This window comes from Lepidochelys kempii, chromosome 7 (assembly GCF_965140265.1).
Source record: "Lepidochelys kempii isolate rLepKem1 chromosome 7, rLepKem1.hap2, whole genome shotgun sequence".
NCBI classification, from domain to species: Eukaryota; Metazoa; Chordata; order Testudines; family Cheloniidae; genus Lepidochelys; species Lepidochelys kempii.
Genome location: NC_133262.1, coordinates 93,040,131 through 93,061,282, shown reverse-complemented (window position 1 = coordinate 93,061,282; position 21,152 = coordinate 93,040,131). Strand labels below are relative to the sequence as shown.

Sequence of the window (21,152 nt, the reverse complement as noted above, 5' to 3'; positions counted from 1 at the left end):
AGAGTCACATTTTTTAGACATTAGTATTTTGTTATGTAACAAAAAAGGTTAACAAAGTCTATTGCAACACTAATCCTCATCCTGTCACTTGCCTTCAAATGCTGAGAAGCACTTCCTTTGTTACAAATTGTCAGTCAACATAAATCTGCTAACACAGCAAGAAAATACTTATTCAATAGTTTGAACTTTTAACTAGTTTTAAAATACACATTTAAAACGAGTTGTAGATTCATTCCCCCACAAATCATCAAAATGTAGTAGTTTCGGATTAGAAATAAAGTTGTGACATGCCCAGGACAAAAGAGTCTGTATTTTGTATCTACTTGAGTTACATATTTTTCTCCTAAAAATTTAGTCATTCTGTACATACTTCTATACTTACCTGAAATTTTACACTATAAAATAAACTCCAGGTAAAAATCTAAGCTAAATTAAGGTTTTAAATAGTTAGCAGTTACTTAAGGAGAAAAATATTTAAAATATTGTTTTAATAAAATCCTGTAAGTGCCAAGTTAAGGTTAAACCTAAAAATCTTAAACATGCAAATGCAGTTTTAGTCATCCAATAAGCCTTAAGTCTGATGCCATGCCTATGCTTTCCATTATGGAGAACTGTAACATCTGTGTCTAAGATAGAGACATTTCAATGTAATTTTTTATAAGAACACTTCAAAAATCCTCTTTATATTGCTTGCTTGTGAAGTCAAGGAATTTTTGAAATTTCCATTTTTTTAACATGTATATACAGTAGAACCTCAGTTACAAATGCCTAGAGAATGGAGGTTGTTTGTAACTCTGAAATGTTTGTAACTCTGAATAAAACGTTATGCTTGTTCTTTCAAAAGTTTACAACTGAACATTGACTTCATATAGCTTTGAAACTTCAGTATGAAGAAAAATGCTGCTTTCCCTTTATTATTTTTAGTAGTTTACATTTAACACATTACTAGACTGTATTTGCTTTTTTTAAGTCTCTGCTGATGCCTAATTGAGTACTTTCAGTTCCAAATGAGGTGTGTGGTTGACTGGTCAGTTCATAACTCTGGTGTTTGATACGCTGAGGTTCTACTGTATTATGTAAGCATTACCACCACCATCTGGTATGACCCTAAGTATTGGTTTGGTTCTTAAAAGTTTTGTACGCCCAGATATAAGCATCCATGTTAGTCTCAGAATACAACATGACATTTGATACACCAAATGGTGTATTCTGGAAAAGCTGTGGAAACCTATCTTTTCATAGTGGTCTAATTACATTCTTAAAGAAGGCAAGAAAGAAGTGCTATAATGTAAACACAGGTGCACACCTGCATAAGTGTATTTTGAACTACTGAATGCAGTTTAGATGTTTCAGTTTACAATTTATGATGATAAGACCAACAACAAGAGTAAAATAATCCAGTTAAACTACTTCAAGTTTTAGCAAGGCTATTTCCTGGGAAAAAATTGTTTAGGACAGGGCACTGGTAAATACTATCTAAAACTTAGTTTAAACTGGGAAACTGAGAAAAATAATTGCATCAGCATCCAGCAAGTTTCACCAAGCACAGAACAAATTTTTTCAAACTTTGGGTACATCCATTCAAAATTGAGGATTAGGTTCCATCTATCCACTGTATCAAAGTAGGTCTTCTGCTACAGAATGCAGCATGATCAAATGGACCTGAATTGGTAGTCTGCAATTCTGCATTCTTCTGATTGCTTAATGCTTCAAGCCTACAACTCTGCACGACTATCGTTTCATATAATCAAATGTTTTCAATATTTATATAACATTAAAAACTGAAATATGAATCATGACATGTATAACTTTCTTGAGAAAATACCACACCAAAATGTAGACAGACATTCCCATGTTCAGTATTATAATTACATGACACCTACTGCAATTTACTTTTTATTTGTACAACCCTACCTTATTAACCAAAACTTAGCTAAAATTGCGTGCAATTATGAAGCAGTTTTTAAAACAGAAAATGCCTTAAACTGGGACTAATTAGTTTTTCCCAGGGGTGTAAAAAACCACAATTTTACTGGTAAAAACCACCTCTGGTAAATACCATGCCACCCCTGATATTCTGAGTCACTCATGCAATGAAACTAGATACACTTCTCTCCTAGTTGGGGAGGTGGGAGTGGGGCAGAGAGGTTTGTGAGCAATGACACAGGGTCAGAGTGAAGGCAGTACTGTTCATTTCCACATGAGACTGATGACTTTTTCAGCGGTTCAACATTAAATGAATATTTGCAATCTCAAATATAACTTGAATTTTTTCATGGGCCCTTCATGCTCTGCTTTCTCCTGTAAGAGAGAGGGTTTGTGTGAGTGTGCGCAGAAGTGTCTTGCCAGCACTTCTAGGACGCTCTTCTCACATTTTATTGAAGAAACAGGAAGTGCCTATAAACATTCAATATAGGGTACAAAAGAGGATAGCAGGGAAGGAAAGTGTGTTTGTAAGGATAGAGTTTCCATGCAAGCAGATAATACACAAGGGGTAGTAAGGATTCTGTAGTTAGGCCCCAACGCTGCACCACTGAACTGGAGACCAAAAGGATGTTTTTAATAACCCTGCAAACTAATCAGTGGCTGAAGTTAAGAAAAAAGTTCAAAATGTCAGAACTGGTGCAAATAGAGCCATCTCTCAACATTTTAGTTCACTAATTTTTATATTCTCTAGATACAATAAAATTTGTAAAGATTGCTAATTGTTTAAATGTTATGTCTGGAGTATATACAGAATATATAAACACAAGTAGTTAAGGTTAATCATTTTTCCTATGTATTTTTTTCTTTTTCTTTCCTTTATCTCCATCTGATTGATAATTACTGTAACAAATCTAGCTGTAGGCTCTGAGGGAATATTTTCCAGGCTCAGAGACTATTATAAACAATAAATATTTCTGATTTATTATAAACAATAAATATGTCTGAGACGGATGAATGTCACTCTTTTCAAGACCCAATTCTGCAAATTTGTGTGAGCACATTGCTGTGTCAATGCAGAGCCCCTGTGGCTTCAATGGGACTCCACAGATATGCATTGTTGTGCCTGCATGCAAACAGTTTCAGGATTGGTGCCTTAATTTGTACAGGGCTGGAATAAGGCTTACAAATTATCTCTTTAGACAACAACTTTTTAAAAAGCTTTGCTAAATCTTTGTTTACATCTAGAGTGCTAGAACTATTGGGTCGGTATTTCTACAATATTTTAAAACCCTAACAATTCTAGCCCTACACTAATCTTACAAGCCATCATGACACCTCCATAACTTAAAAGTAAAGTGTATTTCCAAATGCTGACTTCCACTGCAACTCCATCTTGATACGAACAGTTCAAGTTTTAAAGTGGCAGTGCATTTCTATAACAAGCTTTACAGGGCATGCTTTAACTTATTCTGGGCAGGAGAGTGAAGTGAGTGTACATATATCAAATTAACCTACCAACTCTGCCTGTCTTTTTTAAATGATTTTAAATACAAGAAGATAAGTGACACTCAAAAAACAGAAAAAATTCACAATAGAAGAATTTCACCCAGTTTGAAAGAGGAATGAAATTAAATACCAACCTTTACTAGAAGTTCTGTTACTTCATAATGACCATAGGAACAGGCATTGTGAAGTGGCACCAAATCTCTAAGCAGTTGGGGGGAGGGAGAAACATGTTATATGCGCTTGGGTTACAAGTATGTAAACTCAGTAAATTACAAACAACAATATGTAGCTTTCTATCAATTCTAAAAATTAAAAAACCCAGCTATCCCACTGAAAAGTGATGGGAAAACAGAGATATGAGACAATAACCTCCAAAGTTATTGAAATCAATGTCTGTTTAACATACAATAAATTGCACAATGAATTCCATAATCACATGGAAATTGCATTGTATTTGTTGTAAGTGACTTGGTTCCAGAGATTTTATGAAATTAAACAGTAATTACACTACGTGGAAAGCACTGTATTGGGAGAACTTATTTCAAGGAAGACAGTAATTTTTCCTTTATCCCTAAAAAGTTTTGTTGCACAATCTCTTTTCTTTAGCATGCTAAAGAAGTCTGACTGGTTTAGTGTTAATATCACTGAGCAAGGTTCTGTACTATACATCTAAGAACACAGTATAGACCTTGCCTCCACAGGGAGGGAAAACTAAGATGGTTTAAGCCACCTCTGCTCCCTCCTGATCCTGTTCTGGTAGCTGGAGAAGCACGTAATGTAATTTAGACAGCCAGGAAACTCTATCATTGCAAGGGTAGCAATGGACTGACAAAGGTTTCAAGTTTACAAGGGCCTTGCAACCCTTTGATCTGGCAGCTGTTCTATCCATCCTGAAGTGATATGTTGGGAATAAAGACTTAAGATTCTATTTTCTATAATTTCAGCCTATTTATTCATGATGTTTAAAAAAGGTTTCTAGAGACTAAATATTTTCTGTAAATTTGTATGAATTTACCATGTTTCAATTAGCATTTCTATACTTAGCAATAGCAAAAGTTCCTTATATGCTAAGTGAATGCTTAGAAATATATTACTCCTACAGGAATTCTGTGCCACTGTGTGTGGGCGGAATTCATGTCCCCCACAGATTTCTTTGCTTCCCTGCAGAAAAATGACTTTCTGACAGGGAAGCAAGGGGAAGCTGCAAGAGCACCACTCCCTAGCAGCGCAGGTACAAGTTTCAGGCATCTGGAGGAGAGGTAAATCACTGGGGGATGGAGATCAGCTGCTAGTCTTGGCTGGGCTGGAGACAGGAGAGGACAGGACTTCCTCTTCCCCTACAAGGAGTGGCTGGGGCTGTGTCAGACCCACCCCCAGAAACTTCCGCTAGCTGCAGGAAGGTCAGCATCCTCCCCTGCTTCCTGCCCCCATCACTTCTCAGTTGTGGGGGGAGGGGGTCACTGTACAGGAAGCTGCTCCCCCATCCACCCAACTCCTGTGCATCCGGACCTCCCATACCCAGACACCCCTGCCAAGCCTTACCTGGTATATCCAGAAAGCCCCCTAGCCCTCCATACCCGAACCCCACCCCACTGAACCTCAACCCCTGCATCTGGAGCCGTCTGCACCCAGACCCCCTGCTTCCAGACCCCCATCCCTGCTCCCAGACCACTGCCCACTGAGCTCTCTGGACTCATACTCCCACCCTGATGCCCCAATCTCTGTACCAACCTGAGCCCCCACATCCAGACCCCCACACCACTAACTAACAATTAGCTGCACTCTGACCCCCACCCCACCAAGCTCCACTCCACCAGCACCAAGACCCCCCTCGTTGAGATCCCCACACCCAGACCCCTCCACGGAGCCCCAACAACCTTCACCTGGAAGCCCCTGCAGAGTCCCATTGCCCCTGCACCTGGAACCCCCTCAAAATGAGCCTCTGTGCATCCAGATCCCCCCCACACCTAGACCCCCCACTGCGCTGCCTGCACCCAGATTGTCCCACACAGAATCCTCTCACCCCACATGTGGATCTCCCCACACTTGGATCCTGCCTGGTTGAGCCCATCTGCCCCACACCTGGTGGACCTGACGCAGAGGGGCATGGCCCTAGGGTATTTCTGGGGCAGGCCCAGGCCTCTTGTGCTGTGTCAGGTGCAGCCTCACCGCTTTGTCCATGTTCTGGGGGTAGGAGTGCTGCAGGGTGATCTTCCACCTTTGTGCAGCCAGTGGCTGTGCTTCCCACTGCCATGCTGGAGCCTCTGCATTTATTTATTGACAAATAAAACACACAGAATTTTGCAGATTTTTAAAATACTGTGTATAGAATTTTTTATTTTTTGGTGCAGAATGCTCTCAGGAGTAATATATTATCAAATTCAGTGTTTGGGAAACAAAAATAATGTTTATTCTTTTGAGTATAACCTTTTAAAATGAGAAATCATGGGAATCCAATCAGAAAACCATTTTCAAAGTGAAAGGGGTCTTCAAAGGAAAATGAAAACTGAACTAACCACACATGTGTACTGAATTTTGATAGGTATGGTATGAAAGCATTTTTTTTTAAATGTAAGCCTTTTAAAGTCTTTTGGACATACACAGGCTGGCAGTTCCTCTCTTAGAATGAATATGTTTTATGGATGATTCAGTATTAGTTTTATTGCTTGGCAGGTTTCTCATAAGGTTGTGACCAAAAATTAGAATGTCACAATTATAAAGTTAGAGATGGTACATCTGCCTCAACTTTGAGTTTTCTGGTATTTGTTCCAGGTCAATTTTTTTTTTTAACATTAGAATTCTTTATTACACGTAAAAGTACATTATTGATACATTCTAAACACAAGTGAAAGAAAACTCACCCTTTATCCTTGGCATGTACATCAGCTCCATGCTGTAGTAACAGCTGCACAATCTTAACCCGGTTATACCCAGCTGCTAAGTGTAATGGAGTTGACTGGAGAGAGAGAATGAATCCAAATTATAAGTTCAATTATTAACTAATCAAACATTGTGAAATGTAAAAGGAATACAACTAATTAAGTTATCTGAGTCCTCAAAATATTTGTACCATCAGCAGAGAGAGAATGTTTGAACAGTTATTTAATAAGTATTTGTGTAAAGGACATTTTTTCCCTACCTGCTCACTCCCCCCCCCGTGATTTAGTTACCATCAATACACATTGCAAGGCTTTACTCACCACTAATACATTCAGGCAAACAACAACTACAGTGACAGATTTTTGGGCTCTGCAGTCAGCTCCCACTTCCTCCCAGGTTAGTCCTTCCACAGATGTGCCAAAGCCCTCCCCCTGAGGCTCCCTCTGTGACTTGGCTGTTACCAGCATATAGTGCCAGATTATAAACAGTTCTCTTTACCAAGTAAGAAGTTAATTTTAAAAATAAGCCACAGTGACAGTTAACTGTGCTGGAGAGAAGACTGTGATTATATGCAGAACAAACAGAAAAACTTCACCTTATCTTCCATCTGAACTCCCTAGGCAGACGACTGCTCTATGATCTGTCCAGTCAGTAGGCATGGGAGTGTTTAGTAAGGAGTACCGAGCAAAAGGCCTGAAGCAACAGGATTTGCACAGAGATGTTTTCTTCATTCAGGCTGTGGATAGGTTCATCAACTTGAGGGGATTGCACAGTTGGACCAGATTCATGCTCCACAGGGAGGGGGAAGTAGTAGTATTGATGCTCAGACACTTAAAAGCTTTGGAGAGCTTCAAATATCCAACTGCAAGGTGTAACACGTAAGAAACTGGCTTGGGGAAAACACAGAAACTTAAGGGAATGAGCCCATACAAATATCTAAATGGGAACCATGACAGGGCTATAGATAGCGACTTAAACCTTCAGGAAAGCTATGGGTTCAAACTAATGAAATTTCAAAAAAATTTTGGATGGGAATTTTGGCATTTTTAGCCAAGATACCCTTATCCTGCCAGGAATAAGTCCAGACCCTGTAAATGTAGCGTAAACTCTACTGTAAGAAGAGTGACGTCAGAGCCAGTGCCAAGTCTTGGGGACACAGGATGGAGGTGGTGCAAAAGAGGAGCATGGATACAACTCTTCAACTCACTTGGCAACTATTAGGATCAAAGAGGGAAAGCTTTTGTTGTAACTTTGACATCAGCACAGCTGCAGAGAAGGTCAGTCAGCATAAGAAAGTTGTTCTGCCACTACTCCTTGATCCAGAAGACAAATGCAAAAAGTGGTGGATATAGTTCTTTTTAAGCAAAGAAGAAAAGTATCTGACAGTTGCCACTGTCTTCAAACACAATTTTTTAAGTACAAGTTGAATATGACATACCAAAAATCTGACTCAAATGGTAGTTTTAAATGTAAAGAATTAAATCTAAATGTTAACATTTCAAAACAAAATGTCTTTAAATGTGGCTTTGAGCTAAAATACCTTTCTGCCATCACTTGCATGACAGTTGACATTTAATGGTGTAAGAAGAGCCATCATCTTTTCTTCATTACCACCCCTAGGAAAAAAAAGATTGTTTAAACAAACATGGGACATTTTGGCCAATTGATACTGCATATAAAAACAACTTTAGTTGCTTTCACTATTTACAGTGTTGCACAAATAGCAGAACCAACAAAACAGCTATTTGGGATGTTTCAAACCTACTAAAAACAACTTCTACAAAGGATTTCAAATTATACAATATGAACATTGACATATTACAAGCCAGTAGCTACTGTGCATCACATCATATATAGCCCTGAGCTATATGCTGGGACTCCATTAGGACAAGGTCCTGAGGTAAGAGTGCCATAATTGTTTTATTAATTTCACCCAAAAATGACTGCCCAAGGCCTAGTATGTACTCAGAAAGCAAACTTAAAATTAATTTGTATGTGTTATTAAAAAGTGGGTTATTCTGAAAATAATGCCATATGCAAATTGTTTTCTACATTTAATACATACCTGGCACTTTCTAAGAGTTCATCCTTCTTGTATTCACCTGAAAGTGAAGAGAAAATGATTTCCTTACCTATCGAAAGCATAAAATCCATGGAAAAAAGCTTTTATGATCTAAAGTTTTCTGCTTATCCTCCTCTTTCAGTATTTAGAGAGCAGTCTCCAGCTGTTTCCCCTCTTTAAAACAATTAGCACTTTGTGCTCTTGAAATTCTGATAGGTTCTGTCACCTATACTTGGGGTCTGGCCACAAATAAATAGAAATTAAACTAGTATTTAAGAAAAATCCAACGTATTACTTTTGAAGCATATTGAAGCATAAAAGCATATTACTTTTGAAATAGGAGCACTGGTAGCCATAATCTATCAGTTACAAATTTAAAAAGACACCACTTACCAGTCAGCACTACTTTGGCAGATGGGTCTGCTAAATCCAAAGCTGTCCTTCCATCTGTATTACGGATGGCTGGTTCAGCACCATGCTGCAGCAGTACTATAAAATAGCAAAGTCTTTTATGTGAAACAACTCTGATAGAAACTGGGCTTTTGAAATATGGCTTGTCATCCCACCAAGATCCATCAACAGAATGGCCCAGTTGGGGAGGCACAAAAGACCTAAGTCATTATGTTAAAGTTTCTGTTGCTTCCATGTGTTATGGGGACCAGCAGCAGGGCAGGATAGATGGGTCTAAGACAGAGTGTGGGAAGAGAGAAAGACCACTTAGTAGTCAAAATACTACTCCTAAAATAAATCCACTTTACATGACTACTTTTCCCCTGCCCCCACCATGTAATTCTCTCCACCTGAGAGAGAACCATATAAGGCAGCAGGGGGATTTTTGCATTTCTGTAACATGTAGTATGTGTCAACAGATTTTTATATGTCAAGTTTCCGCTCACAGTAAATTTTTTGTTTCTGTGAGCATGAACCTGACAAACCAGAATTTAGTGATGGGCAGAGATTGGTGTTTTGTTTTGTTTTGTTTTTTTTTATTAAAGAATTGGGCTTTGCAAGGTTTTAATCTCACACAAGTCAGTTGAGGGGGAAATTTGATAAAGTTACCTATGCAGACATCAATCTTGCCCTTAATGGCAGCTTCATGAAGAGGAGTATAGTTCCAATTATCTCGAGCATTAGGATCTGCACCATGACGCAAAAGAAGATTGACAACTTCAGCGTGACCGAAAGAGCAGGCATTATGAAGAGGAATGAGGCCACCATCATCTCGTGCATGGACATTGGCACCACTCTGAAGCAAATATTCAACTACATCCTTCCGACCAAAACCTAAAACAAGAAGATGACTCTGTATAAACCACTAGGCATTGAAAGAATCAGAAAGTCCAAGATTAAAATTAGAAAAGCAAGACACTTAAATAGGGAAACTGCTATAGAAGAAACCACAACTGAGTTCTCTGCTACAGCAGTACTTTTATTGAAACCAACGTATTAAAATTAAAAACCCTACATCTAATGCTAAAGAGTATACTGATACTACACCTACGTGTATATAGTCTAACTACAGCTATCTTGGTCAGAAAGGCTAGAATAAACAGTAGTAACCTGAAAATATCAGTGCAGGACGTCGACAAGCATAGGGAAGAAAGATGGTTGAATGCTTAAGGTGCCCCAAGCACTCCAGAAAACTAGGTTAAATTCTCTGCTCTACTACAGATTTCCTCTGTGAGCGTGAGCAAGTCACTAAGACCTTGTTTATACACACAACTACAATTATATCATTGCAAGCCCCGGTGTGGTCTCTCCACTCCAGTCCCTGCTTCCCCCCTAAAAATACTCTAAGGCTCTCATTCTTGGTAGAGCCCAGACTACAGACCATGATCTCCATGCAACAAGTTAGTTAAGCTGCTACCTCTGAGAGGTGCAAGCAGCATCAGGGGGAAGCAGAGCGATTTCCTCTGTGTGCAGCACCAGACAGTCTGGGTGCCATGGTTTTCCAGTGATTCACGCTTTTCTGGTGTTTCAATTTACACACACACTATTGAGCTGCATATTAGACCTTGCTTCACTTGGCCAATGAATTATAAGAACATTCATAGTCACCAGAGAATCAGAAATATATAAAGAATATATACACCCATTAGGGTTGGGCCTTTGACTGGTCAAGAAATAACTACTCAGCTGACCAGCCAAACATTGCCAAATGATGTAAAATATGGTTATATTTTAAAGAACTAATTTAATAGAATAGTAACAAAAAAGAATATAACGTTATGGTCTCCACTAGGCATAGCCTTAGATCAGTGGTCTCCAATCTTTTCATGCACAAGATCACTTTTTAAATTTAAATGCAACCCAGGATCTACCCCTCCCCTTCCCTGAGGCCCTGCCCACTCCATCCATCCACCCACCATTGCTTGCTTGCTCTTCCCCACTCTCACTCACTTTCACTGGGGGAGGGGGTTGGGGTGTGAGAGGGGGTGAAGGGTACAAGCTCTGGGAGGGAGTTTGGGTGCAGGAGAGGTGCGGGCTCCTGCTGGGCAGCACTTACATCGGGTGGTGGCGCAGCAGGGCTAAGGTAGACTGCCTGCCTGCCCGCCCTGGCCCCATGCCACTCCTGGAACCGACCATCACGCCCCGTTAGGGTGGGGCCACGTGGCTCCACGTGCTGCCCCTCTCTGCAAGCACTGCCCCCGCAGCTCCCATTGGCTGCAGTTTCCCATTCCCAGCCAATGGGAGCTGCGGGGGCTGTGTTTACAGGCAAGAGCAGCACGTGGAGACCCCTGCCCAGCCCTTCCCCTCCTTTCCCCTCCCCCGGGGCCTCAAGGGCATGCTGGCTGCTTCCGGGAGCAGCGCAGGGCCAGAGCAGGCAGGGAGCCTGCCTTAGCCCCACTGCACGGCCGGACTTTTAGTGGCCAGAGATTGTGATACTGGCAGAGGCTCCAGGATCGACCAGTTGATTACGATCTACAGGTTGGTGACCACTGCCTTAGAGTCATACTTATGCCTAATTACAAAAAAAGTTACTTTACTGAGTTATTTTAACTCAGAAAAATGCAAACACACAATCAAATGAAGCTCTAAAAAAATGAGAATTACTACCTTTTAGCAATTAGATGCGTATGTTATTCCAGACTCAACGGTTACAAAAGAAATATGAAATTAGAAATAAAACTATAAAAGGAGAGTCATTTTTAAATGCACCTATGCTAGCTAGGTAGCAGGCCAACTCCTCAAACCTCTTGCTTGCATCATCTGCTTCATCTATATCTGCCAAAACACAGCAGCATTGCCTTCGTCTGATAATTACTGAATCAACTCTTCATCTGCCATTTTCTTCTCTAATCTTGAACTGTGATACATGCTCACTAGCTTCCCACTGGAAGTCTTCAGTCTATTTCTTGTTTTTGAAAATTTCTCCTCAATCCTATCCATTTTATTCCACACATGTAGTAGTACAAAGAAGCACTAAAAGAATTTCTGCCACTGTAGCTAGAGTGCAAGGATGACGCAACCCTTACCACCATGACGAAGGAGCAACCTGTTCTGTATTCAACTGCTGGGATGGTACTCCATTGTTTTAGGACTGAACTGGATGTGTCTTGCTTTATAATTTTCTACCTCCATCCAAACTGTTTATATATCCTTTGAAATTTGCAACAGACACTATGAGGTCACGAGATTAATCAAATTCATCATCAGCAAAGTCCTGGCCCAGGAACTGTGGCTCAAGAAGGCAGGCAGCATTATGGGTGGAAATGATCACTTGATTTTTTTCAGCGATATTTCGTATATTTGTTTTCTCTTGAGCTTTTGTAAGTGGACTGTATTCAGTATTCTCACAAATAAGTTAATGTTCAGGTACTTTTTCTTGGCATCAGACAATGCAGAACTATCATTTTCCATATTTTGAGTGGCTATGGCTTAAAGCAGTGAAATAAATTTTGAGTTTTGCATCCAAAAATATATTGTCAAGAATGTCAGTAAGGATTACTCTTCTACTCCTTCAACAGCAGCTGTTTGAGGAGCCTTCTTGCTTATTTGAAGAACACAGACATTTAACAGAAGATGTCCATTGTACTGAGTAAGCCTTGTCATACTCAGATGAAACTGAGAGCTGTAATAAATTACGCTATAAAATGGCTGCTGGGCATTTGATTTTGAAAAATCTGATGATGCTTTTCTCTTTTGGCGTATGATGAGAAAGCTGACATAATTTTCAACATCACCAGTGAAAAGCTGCATCATATGGGCAGCACATATGTAACACAGATGGTGTGGATATTAATTTTTCAACAAAGCCCAAGCAGCTCTCATATTACCCACGCTGTTGGTCACAACCAAAATAACTTTTTGTGGACCCAATGCATTGCTTTTTTTTTTTTTAAAACTGGTCAGCAATAATGTTGGGCAATGTGGTGATGATCAGATGCTCAGTAAAACACTGGCTGCTGACTTGTCACTACGAAGTTGATGACTCACTCATTGCAAATATTACTCCATCATACACGAGACACATGTGAGGAGCTTGCACAATATGAACAACTCTTTTTCAAGTTGCCTTCTTTGTCATTCAAAAAACGTCCTGCAAATATTTGGTACTTTGTAAATTGGATGCAACCTATAAAAAAAATTCTAGCATATGAGGATTTTCAACTACATGAAATGGTGTCCTCATGACATAAATACATCCAAACACACAATCAAAGTCATTTTCTGGTCATTATTAGTTCTATCCAAAAACCTCTTTATCAATTTGATGAATATCTGAAGACTTTCCAGGAGTAGGAGTTCTGAAGCTGATAAAGTAGAAAAATTCTTATTAGAAGGTGAAGAAATGAAATCAGCTTCACTTTCACTGTCACTCATATCTCTTCATCAAAAGGCTCCATGCTTCATAATGCTGCTGTTGAAGACTATGTAGAAAGAGAATGCACAGTAGAAAAATTTCTCCTCCCCGCCCTCCCAAAAGTGACTGCAATAATCTCTCTAACAGTGGCTGGACACATCACAAGAATTCAAGAAGTGTTTCTGTATTCTGTCTACATGTTACATACTCAGAACAACAAAACTTGCACTCAACTTTAACAATTTTTTTCATGTTCACCTCTCGTAAAAAAAGTTCATAAAAATGATTTTGGCTTTCCCTGACCCTGTCGTTACAATTATAAATGCATCACTATTTCTAAAATGCTCTCTCGATTAAAAAAATATCTCTTGTACTTAAATCAAACAGTACCCATTCAGTTCTATTTCTAACTACTGCTGTTCCAGAATACTTAAGACAATAACAATGTCTTCAGGCATGCCGCCCCCTCCCTACAAAGACCCTTAAGGTGAAGGCATGCTGGTAGACTGACTTATGCTAATGGGGATTGTGCTAGTCAGGTGTATGAACACTGCAGCACTAGCTGGGACTTGGGCTAGACACCTGGGCTCAGACCCGGAGGATAGGGTAGGCTAAAGCTGGGGTAGCTAGCCCAAGTCTTTGCTGGTACTGCAACATCAACAGTTATTTTTAACACACTAGTGTGAGACCCTCCAACACAAGTCCCACTGACATATACTTACAGATTCTCAGAGGGAGGGCAGCCCCTTCTCCCTGCAGCAAACACAATGGACTCAAAAGGCAGGAGAAACAGAACAGGAAGGGAGTAGTAGCCTCTACAGAAATGCAATGTCACATCTCCTTCAGCAAAGAATTTTTTCATAGATCAACATGGCATAGCTGGGGGTATGTGAAGAGGCTTTTTGTTGAGGGGGAGGAATGAGTGCTTATTTACTTGAGCTTTTAATGTACATTGTTTAGCTTTGCTGAAGATCAGAAAGGTGTTGGGGGTTTTCTTTAAACTGATTTTTGTTAAGAGAGGCTTAGGGCTAGTCTACACTGGCAATGCTAAAGCACTGCCATGGCAGCACTTTAACAAGAGAAGTCTCCCTGCACTCTAAAAAAAACAACCAAACTACCTCTGCAAGGGGCGTGGCTCCCAGTGCTAGTGCACTGTCTACACTGGCACTTTACAGCACTGAAACTTGCTGAGCTCAGGGGCGTGTGTTTTTCATACCCCGGAGAATGGAAGTTGCAGAGCTGTAAATTGCCACTGTAGACACGCCCTTAATGGCTGTGCCTCTTTGCTCCTTGTGTTGGGGGAGGAGGTTTAATAACTGAACAGTCCTATACCTACCTCAGTCCTTTCTGAGTTAACTTCTGTATGTTTGTCTAGTAAATTTAGATTGTAAGATATTTGGGGCAGGGACCATATCTTTTGTCTTGTTTAATGTGCTTTGCAAACCACCATGTACTCCAGTGCCTTAATATACAAATAAAGATCTTCACACAATGTTTTCCTTGAAGATTCCAGATAATCAAAATGCTCATCTTTCTATTAATTCACCTTTCCCCAACCAATAGCATTAGCATGAAATAAAATGAATGATTGACACTTAAGTAGGCTTGCTAACCGATGGCACTATGATGCAATCAAAAAGGTAGGCCCAGGCTGCTGCCTACATTAGAGCGTTCCTGCTGAAATAACTGACCATGTTTGACTGGTCAAATAACAGGTGGCCAACTGACTGGCTTGCCAAGTCAAAACCGCATCCTTAAAAGCATAATCCATCCATTAAAGCAGGGTGTACACATTAGCTTTTATAATGGTATAACTATTTTGGTTAGGGGTATTTTTTGGGGGGGGAAGGGGGGGCTTGTTGTACCAATTTTCACTATACCAGTGTAGTTAATGAAGTACAACTTTTGTGTTTAGTCAAGTCTTAACTTCCTGGAATAAGGAAGAAATAGGATACCAGAGTACTTAACTATTACTCTGATTTGGTATGAAAATTCTTATGAGCTTCCAAGTATACTGCAACACCTCTGAACATGTCAGCAGCAGTGTTTAAACCTGGGATCTCTGAATCTAAAACCATGAGCCTCTCGATTTCTGAGGAAAAGATCCAGTTAGCTTAAAGGCTGCGAAGCAAAAATGTCCTTGTAGTCCAGCCACAAGTGGGGGGAACGGATGGCCACACTGCAACATGTAATACACAACTATTTTAAAAAAGTGATAATGGAAGGATGAAGTTTCTGGAAGGAAACTTAAAACCTCAACAACAGCAGCTTCCTTCAAAAAACATCTATGTTGGATAGAGGCTAGATTTTTGTTGTTTTTTTTTACTGTAGAGTACCTATATTTAAGTTTCATAGGAAAAAATGTTAAACTAAATTGTGTATAAACATTAAACAAATAGAAAAATTAGTTATGAATATGCTGGCACTTAGCCTATTTTTAACATACTTTTACTTGAACTTTCTTGGTTTGGAAGTAAACTGGGTTCTGTATTCTAATTCACTGACCAAATTTTGCTGCAGCAAAAACTTGGGTTTTTGGTTTGGTTTTCATTTTGTTTTAAAGATATAGAATATAGGTCTCTTGAAGAGCCAATGTCTCATTTCTCTAGTCAGTCCTTTTTCCAAGCAGAGAAAAAGAACCAACCACAAGCTTTTATTACTGACCATCCGGTGGGGGTGAGAGAACGTAAATCTTCCATCTACCAAAAACCTCCCAACAGACAACTTATTCAAGTCTGTAAAGGTCAACATTACATACGGAAGATCCTGATTGAACGCAAGTAGATTTCTTACCAATTTAAAGTTTTCACTGTCTCCCCATTCATTGGCTCAAAACAAACTGAATGTCCCCCACTTATAAAATAAATGTGGTTTAATTCTGAAATTGTACAGTGGGGGAAAATTTAGTGACTTTGCACAGCTACAATTTCAGGAAGTTCACCACTTCTATATTCAGTGATCCCTAATACAATTATACATATCTGAACAAAAGTGAAGCATGAACAGATTTTTATTTTTTTTTAATTAACAAGTGAGGCTTTACATTCCGATTAAGTTGCTGGCAAGCAAAAAATGTAGCCAATTTAACAAAGCACTGCAAAATTCTACTTGTCTGCTCATGTGGGGCAAGTAATATTTTTAAGTAAAATATCAATTTTTGTCCACCATGGAGTGGACAAGCAAATTATGCCTAGGCTGGCATGTGACAATTATGCAAGCCTGGTTTAATGTGATCTTGCACTAACACAAGCCTAAATTTATATAAAGCAGTTTTGTAATGGTGTTAGTCCAATGCTGGCTACATCTTAACTATTAACTATTAACTTAACTATTTCTCTAATTGAAAATGCACCAGCACTGCAAATCTCGTCCATTTTTTGAAGTTTTGACGGCTCTCTCTTTTCAAGAGGCTAGGATGACTTAGGGCACTTGCTCATGTATATCCTAGTCATAGAACTAAATCTTACAGGATGTGATTGATGCCTATGAAGGTCCTTGAGGCACTTCAGAATCACCTTTATCTCTACAGAAGAGGCACAAGTTTTTTTTTTTCCTGGAGAAACCAAAAACCTTAGTGAGCAGTGTAGATTGATTTTTAAATGATGATTTAAATCACCAAGTGGAAAAACTTAAAATTAAATCAACTTTCCAATTTGTACTTCCTTTATTTTCTAGAGAGGTGCATTATCATTGGTTGATATAACCATTAAAGCAGGGGTTCTCAAACTGGGGGTCACAAGGTAATTACATGGGGGTGTGTCACAAGCTGTCAGCCTCCACCCCAAACCCCATTTTGCCACCAGCATTTATAATGGTGTTAAATATACTTTAAAGTGTTTTTAATTTATAAGGGGTGGGGGTCCGCACTGAGAAGCTTGCTATGTGAAAGAGGTCACCAGTATAAAAGTTTGAGAACCACTGCATTAAAGCATGCTGATTTACAACTAAATAGAGCCTTTATACCAAATTAAGTACATCTTTCTGCTGCCTAGGAGAGGTACACATCTATATATTTATTCAAGCAATCATGCAGTTACTGATGACAGCTGAGGATCTTCCTCTGTCTACTTCTGTGATAGGTCTTATTCAGACTTTTACTTGACTGACTTCCTGGACTTTCCTCAGATTTGAAACTGATTTATATCCGTATTCTCTTGCTTCTCATCAATTCTAACAGTATTTATGTATAGTCACTAGGAGAGGCTCCTGTGTCCTCTTGGCATTGGGTTAATTTCCCTGCAAGTTATTTGTATACTTTATTGCCTAGGAGCTGTAGTCAGGGACCAGGACCCCACTTACTAGTTGCTGTACAACACAGACGTGAGGGACAATCCCTGCTCCAAAGAGTTTACAAACTAAATATATCTGTTCCTCATATCTTCCGGGGGTTTTGTTTTGTTTTTAAAACTGAATGTTTAGCTCCTAGGAAGGGCATTCTGGCTACTACAAATCCCTTGAATCTGTGGCATTTTCTAGTTGTCAAGCTCCATGACAAAGGGTTGCCTGCCTGCAGATCATCATCCTCAGACCAGTCTACACCTAGAATTTAGGCTGTCAATGCTCAGGGGAATGAAAAATTCATACCTCCTGAGACGCGCCACCTCCTCTTAGACAAGTGGATTAACTAGAGTGACAGAAAAACCCTTTCATCAACTTAATGAGTGTCTACACTATGGCCATAGCTGTGCTTTTGTAGCATAGACCTAGCCTTACACATGCCCCTAACTTTTGCTAATTGGACTTGATTACATGCCTACTTTGTGCAGACAGTGACACTCTTGACTTAAGCTTCAATACAACTTAACTGCCCTAGGTTCATCTTACGTGTGCAATGGAGTTAAGAAACATCAAGATTAATCTCCACCAAGATCCCCTGCTTCATTGTTTCCAGATAGCAGCACATGCATGAGAACAGCAAGTTCTCTCAATCCTTTTCAGTTAGACCAGGAAGAAGAACAGAAATCCATTATTTAAGGAATGGGAGAGAGAGGCTGCATCTTTTTAAAGTCTAAGCCAGAGTGACAATACAAGGGAAAAAGAAACACACATTCCCTGGTATAGTGCCATCATCTCTGTTGCAAAGCAACAACCTACAGGATAAGTACACTTCTCCCGAACTGAACTAAACCAAATAAAAAAGGTTGCCTAGCACATGCATTAATACAAAAGTGTGCACACCTAGCCTCATTAACAGAGGTTCTGCTGTGCAAAACTACAGCAGAGCCTTTGTTACCACTTCCTGGTATGTTACTTCTATCTTAAGTAGTCCAGTAATTCTCCAGAGACAGAAGACAGAGAGAGCAGCCCTTATTATTCACACTCTGAATGACGGAACAAAAAAACCCCAAACACGAGTTTGCTACCAATCACATTACTCTTTTTCATTTACTAGAGTTAGGTTCACAGTCGAAAAGTTCCATCCAATGGAAGGCTATAAGTCCGAGGTTCTCAAACTGGGGGTCAGGACCCCACAGGGGATCACGAGGTTATTACATGTGGGTGGGGGGGTCGCAAGCGGTCAGCCTCCACCGCAAACCTTGCTTTGCCGCCAGCATTTATAATGGTGTTAAATATATAAACAAGTATTTTTAATTTATAAGAGGGGTCACATTCAGAGGCCTGCTATGTGAAAGAGATCACCAGTATAATAGTTTGAGAAACATGGCTATAAGTATATCTTCCCAAGAGAGACTGACAGGTAGGTCTCTCCACCAGAAAGATCCTGCAGTTCTGGGAGGGAAGACATCAGTAACAGCCTTGTAATCCTCCTGTGTTCAGGAACCAAAGGGAGGAATATGGAACACATGGCCTCTCCCAACATCTCTGCTACCTAGTGGCATACATCACCTATCTAAGTGTGATTTATTTAAGGTTATTCAGAGTCTTTAAAGTTCCACTGGACAAAACTAAGCAGGGTTATTCTTATCTAGGCACTTACAGAGACTATACTGGGAGCATCCCTTCAGTAATTAAAAATAGATTACCTTCTAACTCCCAAGCCTGTAGTAGAAATAGCTTAACTGGCTAGCAAAAGAATTTGAGTTTATGAATCAACTGAAGGTGTGCTGTGTGTAAAGATCTTATTGAAAGAAATGAGTTTGGTACTTAGGTTTTGAAAGCACGAGGAGTTCCATAGTTTATTAAAGTTGTCTTAAGTGTTCATAAGCTTCCCTTTAATGGTAAACTATTTCACAGTTTCAGTGGAACACAGCTATCTTGCAAGAGGCTTTCAGGTAATTAGGGCTAATCCCATGAAGGCCTTTGAATATGAAAAGTCACACCTTCCGCAGGACTCTCTTCAATGGGGAATCCAAGCAGAGTGGAGCAGCAAGGCTACATGTTCATAATGACCTATGTTTGGCAAACAATGGGCTACTGATTTTGTACTATTTCCACCGTGAGTATTTATCCCTAGAAATGAGTTGCAATATACAAGCCTAAAGAGTCCACATAAGTGTTAGACTTATGTTAGCTACAATTAGATTTGTGCCTGAAGCGATAGGGCACAATCTCCTTGCCAGTTGCAATGACTACTTTGTGATGTCATGGTTATTTAGGCATCCAAAAGCACTGAATCCAAGCGACACCAACATCATCTGATGAAGTGAGCTGTAGCTCACGAAAGCTTATGCTCAAATAAATTTGTTAGTCTCTAAGGTGCCACAAGTACTCCTTTTCTTTTAACAACAACAAAAAAAGTGTGGGACTTACACTGTCTGACAGGTCCTAGTAATAGAGGGCAGTTTTAAAATCAACATGAGCTAAGCTAGTTCTCCTCAACTCTCAGTCCAGATACTTAAATACCCTACTCACAGTAGGACATAAAGTATCTCCTAACATTTCAGTAGAGCAGAAAGCATTAATACTCCAATTTTCCAGAGGGGAACCAACGCAGTTCCTGAGAGTCAAAGGACTTTACAAACAGGAAGTTTGGAAACACAGCCAACCTCTGACCTCAGATCGCCTGAGGCCTGATCCAGCACCTTAGCCAGAAGGCCATACCAGCCAGTCAGCGGCCACCGTCTTCCGCTCAGCTGGGCAGGCCCCAACCTCTGTGGCGCTTGGGACTCTCACCATCACCAACTGGGTGTCTGGCGCCCAGCAAGCAGGGCGGATCGCCAGGCTGGCGTGTGCACAACGGGGTGGGGGTGGGCAACCCCCCTCAACGCGCGTCGCTGAAGCACGGACACAGCCCCTTTCGCGGAGATACGCTGTGCAGAGCCACGAGCCCCCAGCGCCGGCCGCGAGCGGAGCCGACAGGGCCAGGCTCCCGGATTCGCGCTTTGGCCAGTCACCAGGCGGCTCGGGCCGGGTGCGTGGCACAGCCGGGCGCGGGCTGGCTCCCACACAGGCCCGGGCGGGAGGCGCCGGCCCCGCCAGAGCAGACGTGCGCCCGATACCTGCGGCGAAGTGCAGGGGGCTGGACTTCCTGCCCGCCGTGTCCCTGCCGTTCACGTTCTCGGACCGCACCAGCCGCTTAACCCGCTCCACGTCCCCGTTCCTGCAGGCCTCGAACAGCTCCCGGGCCGGCTCCGTCGCGGGCCCGCAGCCCGGCGCCTCCGCCAAGGGGGCCGCCCCGCCCGCGCCCCGCCGCCCGGCCATGGCGCTCCCCCTCCCAGCAGCAGCGGCGGCGGTTCGAGTGTCTGTCACAGGCCGCCCCCCGCCATGGCCCCGGCCCCCGACACGCGTCGCTATAGGTGGAAGCAAACCCAGGTCAACCCCGGCCAGACTCCCCCCCCCCCCAGTTCCAGCGGCCTCAACCAGGCACGCCGCGCGCGCGCGTGCGTGCGCCCGCCTTGGGGGAGGGGCTAGGTGCGCGGCACATAGAGCACGCGCAGAAAGGACGGCCGCCACCAGACTAAACGCCAGAGCATGAGTATTGCTGTGTGCGCGTGCGCGAGGCGAGGCTCGGAGTCGGCGGTGATATAGGCAGGGGCGGGGCCGATTCAGTGTGAGAGCCCAGTGGTGAGGTGA

General features: G+C 41.3%; 1 protein-coding gene across 8 annotated transcripts in view; it reads right to left on the bottom strand.

Annotated features, from left to right (window-relative positions):
- Window positions 1-20,874, bottom strand: part of TNKS2 (tankyrase 2) — a 70,249-nt gene extending 49,375 nt beyond the window's left edge. For 3 of the 8 annotated variants that reach the window (XM_073353834.1, XM_073353839.1, XM_073353838.1), the window contains exons 1-7: window positions 20,579-20,873; window positions 9,434-9,658; window positions 8,768-8,863; window positions 8,378-8,414; window positions 7,853-7,928; window positions 6,294-6,388; window positions 3,567-3,633 (exon numbers count right to left, since the gene is read on the bottom strand). In XM_073353834.1, the coding sequence (XP_073209935.1) occupies window positions 3,567-3,633; window positions 6,294-6,388; window positions 7,853-7,928; window positions 8,378-8,414; window positions 8,768-8,863; window positions 9,434-9,658; window positions 20,579-20,780 (798 nt within the window). In that variant the 5' untranslated portion in view covers window positions 20,781-20,873. The other 5 variants (XM_073353836.1, XM_073353837.1, XM_073353840.1 and 2 more) reach the window with 5 other exon arrangements.
- Between the last annotated feature and the right edge of the window lie 278 nt (window positions 20,875-21,152).